Below are 9,847 nucleotides of genomic sequence, written 5' to 3'. Positions count from 1 at the left end.
ATGCAATCTTTTTGTCTTTTTAGATTGTTTACTAATATTATTCTTTATAGAAAATACACAGAATTTACATATACATGCTCTCGTTATTCAGTCATTGGGGTCAACAAGAAAAAAAAGGGTAGGCCTCTCTTGCTTGGTTAAGGTGACAACATTCACAAACTTATCATATTCTAGTTAAATTGCTTTGACTTGTGGAAATTAAGTTTGGAAAAAGGTATGAGTTCCCCAAATATCTAGTGGAATTGTGGAAAGATAATACTACTGGAAGATAAGAGACCGTGTTTTTTCTAATAAAGTTGATTGATGTAATTCATATAAAATCAATTTGTGATCTTTGGTAGATACTTTGAATTTGGATAAGTTATGCATCTAGCAATATTTGTTTTCTCTTCAATCTTACCCTCTATATTTCAAAATAGTGATGGCCATGTGTGCAGGTTAGGCGGGACGGGTCGTGTACCGTAGCGAGTTGGACTGAGATTTCATGGCCCAGGATCAGACTGTGAAATTAAAACGAGTTGGGTGGGCTGGTCCATTATGGGCTGAAAAATCTTGGCCCACACCGCTCTACTATCGATTTTCGCAGTTCAGAAAGCAGTTTGTGGGTCTAATGGGCTGGACCGGACTGCTGGGCCAGCATGAATTTTTTTTTCAAAATTATTTAATTATTGAAATTATTCATTATTGTTATATAAAATCTTTACAATGAATTAAAATATATACAATTATTAATATTGATGAATAATTTCATTATTTTTAAATTTGATTGAATTATAATACTTCCTCCGTTTTTTTTAGATGTTACACTTTCTATTTTAGGAAGTTTTAAATTAGATGTTACACTTTTATTTTGGGTAATAACTTCTCTCTATCTCTCTCCTATCACATGTTCACATGGGACCCATTTGTTTTTCATTCTCTCTATCTCTCTCCTCTTCAAAAATTACCTAGGAGTCTGTGATTTGAAAAGTGTAACATCTAATAAAAAACGGAGGAAGTATATGCAATTTGATTAAAATATATAAAATTTGATTAAAATATACACAATTTGGTTCAATATTTACTTGGACTGGGCTGGTCCGACTCATGGGTCGGGCTAGACCGATTTCGTGGTCCGGGCTAGGCAATTTTAGTTGCAAGCGTTAGTGGGTTGAGCTTAAGAAATCTGGCCCGCACCCACCCACCAATTTCACAATTCAAGTTGGGTTGGACCGAGCTTTTTGCGGGTCCGGCCCACGAGGTGGGCTGAATTGGCCCGTACTGTCGGTCATCTCTATTTCAAAATATAAGGGACACATTATGATATTTAAGTTGAAACATGCCGTTGATATTCAATCTTACCCTTTATATTTCAAAATATAAGCTAAGGGACATACTAATATTATTCCGACCTTGTTTCCTCTACTTCATACATGTTCGAACATTATAATAGACTACTATATTAGGCTTGTAATTCTATCAAGCATAGTTGTTCTAATCACTAAGGGTGCATTCTATTCAACTTATTGGACCTGAACTTATTGGAACTTATCTGAACTGAACTTATTGAACCTGAACTGAACTTATTGGAACTTATTAAACCTGATTGGACCTGATTGGACCTGATTCAACTTATTGGACCTGATTGAACCTGATTGGAACTTATTGGACCTGATTGAACCTGATTGACCTTATTGGACCTTATTGGAACTTATTGTCCCTGATTGAAACTTATTAGACCTTATTGGACCTGATTGAAACTTATTAGACCTTATTGAACCTGATTGAAACTTATTTGACCTTATTAGACAAAAACATTGACCATAAATAACATAAATATTACCACTAACGTAAATACTACCCCTCAAAATTTTTTATGGAATAATAATTATAATTCGTCCTTTAAAAAATAATGATTATTAATTATCGAAGATGAAGAAAGATACTCCAGTGATGATAATGAAGCAATCAATTGATAACATTTATATCTTTCATAGTTATTAGTAACGAAAACATGTTATCTCTAGTTATTTAAAGACGAGCGAATTGCAAAATATTGTAATTATAATAATAATAATTATTATTATTGTTAACCTTAATTATTTGACCATGATTATAATATTATTCGATAGCAATATGAATAATCAAATAATAGACAATAATACAAGTATAATACTATACATTGTGGTAATTTAATAAAAAATTCTAATAATAACATAATCAGCTAATAGTAATATGAATAATAAAATAATAGACATAATACAAATAAATAATAAAATAATAGACATAATACAAATAAATAATAAAATAATAGACACTAATACAAGTATAATACTATATAATCATTGTGGTACTTTAATTAAAATTCTAATAATAACATAATCCGCTAATAGTGATATGAAATTATGAATAACAAAATAGTGGACAATAATACAAATGTTTATTAAACATTGACTATTTGGACCTTATTGGACCTTATTAGACCTGATTGGAACTTATTGGACCTTATTAGACCTGATTGGAACTTATTGCACCTGATTGGAACTTATTGCACCTGATTGGAACTTATTGGACCTTATTAGACCTTATTGGAACTTATTGCACTTATTAGACATTATTGCAACTTATCTGAACTTATCTGAACTTATCTGAACTTATCTGAACTTATTGGACCTGAAACTTAATTTTTTAAGTTGAACAGAACGCACCCTAAGTCATCACTCAATCTCAACTCAAATATCGCATTGGACTCAAACATTTATTTATCAATATCTCAAGTGCCGAAATACCTCTATCAAACTCCATTCATATTATTAACCTATCCTTCTAAATAAACGTACGTATTAGTACAAAACCAAATAGTTTCGTAGTAGTACCTAGTAATCTCATAACACTTTCCATAAGATTTCAACTTCGCAAATTCCTTTTTATTTATTAAAAATCAAGATTGACCTTCTTGGTGGGAGACCCTCCTTCCTCCCTTGCAACAGTAAATTCGATCTTACCTCATTAAAAAAATAATATCGTAACACTTGAATACTTTATATTATTACAAACATGATTTCCATGAGCAGCATCAATAAACAAAATCCACCTCCCATAGATCATTTATACTAATCTTTACAATAACATCCCATAGATCAGTTAAATGAACACTACTAGCAATAAACTATTCAGTCAACTCCAAAAGTACTCCTCCACACATTTTTTTCCCCTATGCAAAAACACAATAATCTGACAAGCTAAAAACGCTGTAGCAAAACGTTGAAAATTCTTCGTCTCCACATTCCTTTGAATTTACTTCACACCTTCCTACTGTCTTTTCACTATTTAATCAAGTTAAAAAAAACCCAATTTTCTCTCTCCTACAACTTGCTTGAATTTTGTGTCCATTTTTTTCTCTTATCAACTTTCTCATTCATATAAAATCCATCACATCCTTCTTAAAACCCTGTTTTTTTGCTTAAAATCCTTTAAAACAAACTCAAGCAAGAAATCCCAGAATTTTTTAGCTCTGAAATGGGTTGTTGTTTAAGCATACTACAATTAAAAGCTGATGGAAGCCCTGTTCATCAAAATAGTATGTGCCCATTAATCTCTTTTTTATTTGTTTCATTTGCATTAATTAGTAAACACTAATTGTTTTTTTTTCATGTGTTTGGTGGTTAAATTGATGCTTTTATTAGTTTTGGTTGGTACTAATTTTTTTTGTTGTTGGTTATTTATAAGAAGCTAAATTTAGATTTGGAGTAGTAAACATGTAATAATAACCCATGATTTTGTTATAAGTTCTTAACTTTATACCATTTTTGGAAATATAGTTTGAGATGTTTTTTTTTCTTGTAAGACATAATTTAGATTTGGAGTAGTAAACATTTAATAATAACCCATGATTTTGTTATAAGTTCTTAACTTTATACCATTTTTGGAAATATAGTTTGAGATTTTTTTTTTTTTTGTAAGACATAATAATTGATGTTTGTTTAATCTAATTGGTTATTAACTTCTCTTGTAGAGTTGTAGTCTTAGACATGAATTATAGGAGTTGATTGCTTTTTTGTTCAAAGATAAGGTAAAAGGAAAAAAAGTTGAAACTTTTGAACATTCAACTCTAGATTTATTTTCCAAAGAAATGCTTGAATCAGCTGACAAGAGGGTTGTTTAAGCATAACTAGAGGTCTCGAATTCGAGTCGAAATTTTACTCAATTGGGAATTCCTGGCTAGAATTCAGATTAGTCGGAGTCTAGTAGGCTTTTGAATTAGTACACAGTGTGTGTAGATTCTTTTTTTTTTTTTTTTTTTTTGTTTCAAATGTAACTTTCATGTTATCAATAAATACTCCCTCCGTCCCATAATATAGTGTTTCATTTCCATTTTGGGTGTCCCAAAATATAGTGCTTGGTTCTATATTTAATTCCATAATTTTTTGTGATTTGCCTAGAAAAACCGTGTCATCATTATTTGTTTGCTTCTTGAAAATAGTTTTTTTGCTTTGTTTATTCAACCCAAGGGTTGCATTTAATGCTCTTTCACCAATTATTCTCCATTCTCTCTCTTAAGATCACCTTTTTCCACACAATATTTATTTTAATAATAAAAAGTTTTTACTTTCCTCTTAGATTCTATTTACCTTAATTCCCGTGAAAAAATGGAATCAAGCACTATATTATGGGACGGAGGGAGTACTACATTATCTAACTTTGATTAGTTAAAATTGTGTATATATAAGTTACTGTTTTGTTCCAATTTTAAGTGTTTATAGTTGTTGACTTGTTGTGTTCTTATAAAGGTGGAGATAGTGATAGGATTCAATCTCCAGGACTGAACCAAAGATCAGAGGGAGAGATATTGCAATCGTCGAATTTGAAGAACTTTTCCTACAATGATCTTTGCACTGCAACTCGCAATTTCCGGCCTGATAGTGTGCTTGGAGAAGGTGGTTTTGGTTGTGTGTACAAAGGGTGGATTGATGAGCATACCTTTGCACCTGCTAAGCCAGGTTCTGGAATGATCATTGCTGTCAAGAGGCTTAATCATGAAGGATATCAGGGTCATAGGGAATGGTTGGTGAGTATCAATAATTTTAAGGCATATCTTAATGCTAATGCTTACGCTAATGCTATGCTGCTGACTTTTTGCATTAATAATTTGAGTTAGTGGCTCTAAATTTTTATTATACTACAGTTCATCAACGGTTTGAAAGTTTGACATGAATAATTCTAAGTATGGGTCGTAGAACAGAAATAATGTGACGTTTGCTATGTTATCACAAAGGTGAATTTTATATCACTTACAAAAGAAGACTTTCTTCTCTACTGTTCCTCCCCTCCACCATCAAAGTTATAACACGGGACGAAAGAAATGTGTTATTACTAAGGTGAAATAACGGAAAGATTAATTCAATTCATCGATAGCTCACCCGTGTGACAACATAGCAACTTGGGATTATTTTTGTTTGTGGATCTTTTACAAGAGCTGAGGATCACAAATGATGCAATTTTTTGTTTGTTATAAATTCGATTAAAGGAACTTCCTTTTCACTTGAGAAGAAAAGAATGAATGATTGCTAACTCTTGGATGTAAAGTCAAGTTGGTTTTATAACTGCTTACACTATATCTACTAACAAGGCAAATTGTTGTCAGTTAACAGATTTAAAGAACTGGAAACAGGGTTTTTAACTAGAATGTTTCCTCTGTTTTATTCTCTATGTGTTCTACCTGATTTTACTTTTGGTTGAATTGGATGTTTATATGGATGAACCATACTAATTCATTGTATGTATGTTTGACATGTAGACTGAAATAAATTACTTGGGACAACTACGACACCCTAATCTTGTGAACCTGATCGGGTACTGCTTAGAGGATGAGCACCGCCTCTTGGTATACGAGTTCATGACACGTGGTAGCTTGGAGAATCATCTGTTCAGGAGTGAGTTCTGTAGCCTTTCATCATATTGGTTAATCTACCATATTTCTATTTCGATTATGGTGAAAATCTAGTATGTGGCTTCTGTCTACTAAAATATGGAAATCTATTGTTTTTGTAGGATCATCTTATGTTGAGCCTTTAACATGGAATCTCCGAATAAAAATAGTTGTTGGCGCAGCAAAGGGGCTTGCCTTCCTCCATAGCCCAAAGATAAAAGTCATTTATCGAGATTATAAGCCTTCCAACATACTCCTCGATTCCGTATGTGAAGCCCCTTTATTCGCTAATTGAACGTATCTGAATTCTCACTCAATTGCATCACTTAACATTTTTAATGTATATACAATAGGATTTCGAAGCAAAGCTTTCCGATTTCGGTTTGGCTAAAGATGGGCCATTTGATGACCAAGGTTACGTATCCACAAGAGTCATGGGTACCCATGGGTATGCAGCTCCCGAATATATTGCCACTGGTAAGGCATCTTCTTGCTTTCTCTTATTTAATAAGTACTTATGTGACTTGTTTTTAAAGCTTCAACCCTCAATTCATTCTGATAGCACTTAAGTTGACTATTGAGCATGAAAATGCAGCTCCAGAAAGTAGGGGTATAAGTGGTTCGGATAAGGTCGAAAGTCCGGTCTGAACTTATATGCTTTGACTGAACTAGAAAAGATACCTGGATTCGGACTCAAAATTTTAAAGAGAAAAAAAAAATCTAACTGCATATGGACTCTATACTCTGTAGTCTGCAGTCCGAAATTTAGCTTAGAGATATATATGTGCAATGTTGATATATGCAGGCCCTAAGGGCTAACAATAAGCGGCGAATACATTTCCCAAATTGGTATTAGTCAAGGGACTTGTGACAAATTACGCATCAAATTCGATGTTATTACTTTTTAATGCTCACTTATTGCTCAAATTTTCCACTTCTAGCTTTTATAGGCTGTATATATCAATTCCCTGTATGTATATGTAGGTTGGAGCTTGGATGTGTTATCTCGTCTATATCCTCTGACATTGAATTTTCTTTGCTTTTTCTGTAGGTCACCTAACCCCAAAGAATGACATCTACAGTTTTGGGGTCGTTCTCCTTGAAATGATGACAGGAAGACGAGTTCTAGATGAAAACCGGACCACCAAGGAGAAAGACCTAGTCAAGTGGGCAATGCCGTATCTCCGGAAGGAAAAAATAAGCAGAATCATGGACACTAGAATCCAGGGACAGTATTCTTCAAGGTCAGCAAAGATCATAGGCAACCTTGTCATTCAATGCCTGTCGATAGACCCTAGGTTTCGGCCCAATATGGTTGAGGTTGTCTCAACACTCGAGCAACTTCAAGACTCTAAACCCGCTGCTGATTTATACCCTGTAAACCGCGATTTATATCCTGAAGTAAGACGGGGTTCTAACTGTCAAAAATCAAGTCTAGAACCCAAAAACCGGAAGCGAGTCATCGTTGGTAATGAAGTTAGCAAGGGTGGTGTTACTACTTCTCCTGATTATAGATCATCTGTTGCACCTGTTTAATAGCTGACAATAATATAAATTTTTTATTTTTCTCATCTTTTGGTGAATGGAAGTCTTGCATATCTCATGACATCTTAATATTCAGAAGCATCTACAATGGTTTGGAAAGAAATAAGGTTAGGTAGGTAAGGTTGCACATGGTTTTTCCAATGTAAATTGAACAACTTTGGTAATGGGTGAATCAAACTGATCCCATGCTTTGGTTGATGATTGTACAGCAATTTTTAATGTTGTAACTAATTGTTGCTCCCCTCTTTTCTTTTCTCTTTTGTCCTCCAAAGTTCCTTTCTTGTAGTTGTAGTAATAATATGCTTGCTCCTCTTAAGCTTAGTATTAGAAATATGCATATAATATACCTCATCCGTTTTGAAATGTTTTTACGTTTGTCGATGCATTATTTCAAACATTAATATCTCTAATTATCAATAAGTTAAAATTATAAAAAGTTGATATTAAAATAATATACATTGAGACGAGTCTAACAAGATTCCATATAATTATGTTTTTCCTAAAATATAAATCACCAAAGACAATCAAAGTGCAAGATGTGAATTGTAAACACTATACAAATGGTGCAACTATTTCTAAACGGAGGAAGTATAATGTAGTAATACTGTGCTTGCTCCGATATTGTTTATATTTACATTGTATGACTACAAATATAGCTTCAATGTCGAATTCTTGATATAACACAGTGTTCAAAGCATTTTGCTCAGCATTGTTTGACAGCATAGTTGTATATCACAAAAATTACACTATGGACTATAGATGTTTTTTTTTTTTTTACAACAACAATATCTAGACTAAACAAACAAAAATTTTAAATTAGAACGAAAACTATTAGCTAAAACATGAGCTTGCTGAACCTGTTGACGAGGAACTTTAGAAATACGGCATGAAGTCATAGAACTTCCTAATGAGATAATGCTTTGAGTTGATGGGCTATAGATGTTATTTCCCCATATTGTTGTCTAAAGACTACATACATCCATTTGACAAATTGGCAAAAAAAGCAAAATCCATTTTACCCTTTCAAGATTGTAAAAATATTGTATTATTATAAACAAAAGACTGTATTATGGCCTTAAATAAAATGCAAATTAGTTAAGTCCAATGACATGTAAGATTCAATGTTTTAGGTATATGTGACTAATAATTTTGAAACAAAAGCATCTAAGGTCGCATAAATCAATTAAAAGCTCCTCGTACACTTCCTAATTTGTTTCACTACTTTTTATTTGTGACCTTCTAAGTGCTAAAATTAAATTCCCCATCCACAAATTAAAACCAAAATCAAAACTAATTTCTGTTTACTTATATCATAAAAATAATACTCCACTATTTTGTTACATCATTTTAATTTACATACGGTTTTAATCATAAATAAATGTAATCATCAATTATTTTACTCGAACTATTTAAAAAACTCTCCTTACTATCTCAATTGTTGCTTAATTTTTTGACTTACATTTTTTTTTATTTTTTTTATTATAAAGGTAAGGAAAAAGAGGTTAGGAGACCCTTCGCACGAGGGGAGCTCCGACCTGATCGTTTACAAGAATGGAATTAAGGGCGGAATGAGTACAATCATCAAAAGAAAACTGTGGATCCACAAGATGGCCAGCGTTAGCAACCCAGTCTGCGGCTTTGTTTGCTTCCCGGTAGATATGACGAATAGACGAAGCTGAGAGAGACCGCATGAGAACTTGGATATCATGGATAATATGTGCAATCTGCCAAGGAGTAGACCAGAGACCTTTCACGGAATTGATGACCAGAAGATTATCCCCTTCAATATGTAAGTGACGAATATGATGCTCAAGGGCTAGGCGGACGCCCTGTTGAAGAGCCGTAGCCTCGGCGACGAACACTGAAGAGGACCCAAGATTGAAGGCGGTGGCAGTAATGAGGTGGCCGACATCATCTCTAATGATAATACCTGCTCTTCTATTAAGGTTGCATATACGAAGTAATAATTTTTCCAAACACGATCATAGTATTGGTATTACCTCAAATTTCGAAGATTTAGGTCCTTAGGATCATGTCTTGCCCCTTCGGAAAGGGATCCCCATATCTCCCTCTACTCGCAGACTTCGGGGTGCAATATCTTCATCTCAATAAATTAAGTTTAAGGTGTAAGAAGTTCAAATAAGTTCAGTTCAGTTCAGATTAGTTTCAATCAGGTCCAATAAGTTCCAATAAGTTGAATCAGGTTCAATTAGGTCTAATAAATTCTGTTCAGTTCAGGTTTAATAAGGGTGCGTTCTTTTCACCTGAATAACCGAACTTCTCTGAACTGAACTTATTAGATCTAATTGGACCTCTTTCAAAATTTAGACAATCTTACGATCATTCAAGTGAAGATAACGCAACATTCTAACTTACCCTATTTTTTAAAAAAAT

General features: G+C 33.2%; 1 protein-coding gene across 1 annotated transcript; it reads left to right on the top strand.

The window, feature by feature from the left end:
* The first annotated feature begins 3,332 nt into the window (after positions 1 to 3,332).
* Positions 3,333 to 7,695, top strand: LOC104904134 (receptor-like cytoplasmic kinase 176). Its single transcript, XM_010692328.4, has 6 exons — positions 3,333 to 3,559; positions 4,770 to 5,047; positions 5,777 to 5,912; positions 6,031 to 6,173; positions 6,262 to 6,385; positions 6,960 to 7,695. The coding sequence occupies exons 1-6, from the start codon at positions 3,499 to 3,501 to the stop codon at positions 7,442 to 7,444; spliced, it is 1,227 nt and encodes a 408-aa protein (XP_010690630.1). The 5' UTR covers positions 3,333 to 3,498; the 3' UTR covers positions 7,445 to 7,695.
* Positions 7,696 to 9,847: the final 2,152 nt, after the last annotated feature.

Source organism: Beta vulgaris, chromosome 2 (assembly GCF_026745355.1).
Source record: "Beta vulgaris subsp. vulgaris cultivar EL10 chromosome 2, EL10.2, whole genome shotgun sequence".
In the NCBI taxonomy this organism is placed as follows: domain Eukaryota; kingdom Viridiplantae; phylum Streptophyta; class Magnoliopsida; order Caryophyllales; family Amaranthaceae; genus Beta; species Beta vulgaris.
The sequence above is the reverse complement of the archived record's forward strand: the minus strand, read 5'-3'. Positions and strand labels throughout refer to the sequence as shown.

Coding starts and splice junctions, on each gene's coding strand:
- LOC104904134 (XM_010692328.4), top strand. CDS start 3,499: ATGGGTTGTTGTTTAAGCATACTACAATTAAAAGCTGATGGAAGCCCT. Junction 5,913..6,030: donor GGAGAATCATCTGTTCAGGA/GTGAGTTCTGTA, acceptor TTGTTTTTGTAG/GATCATCTTATGTTGAGCCT. Junction 6,386..6,959: donor TCCCGAATATATTGCCACTG/GTAAGGCATCTT, acceptor CTTTTTCTGTAG/GTCACCTAACCCCAAAGAAT.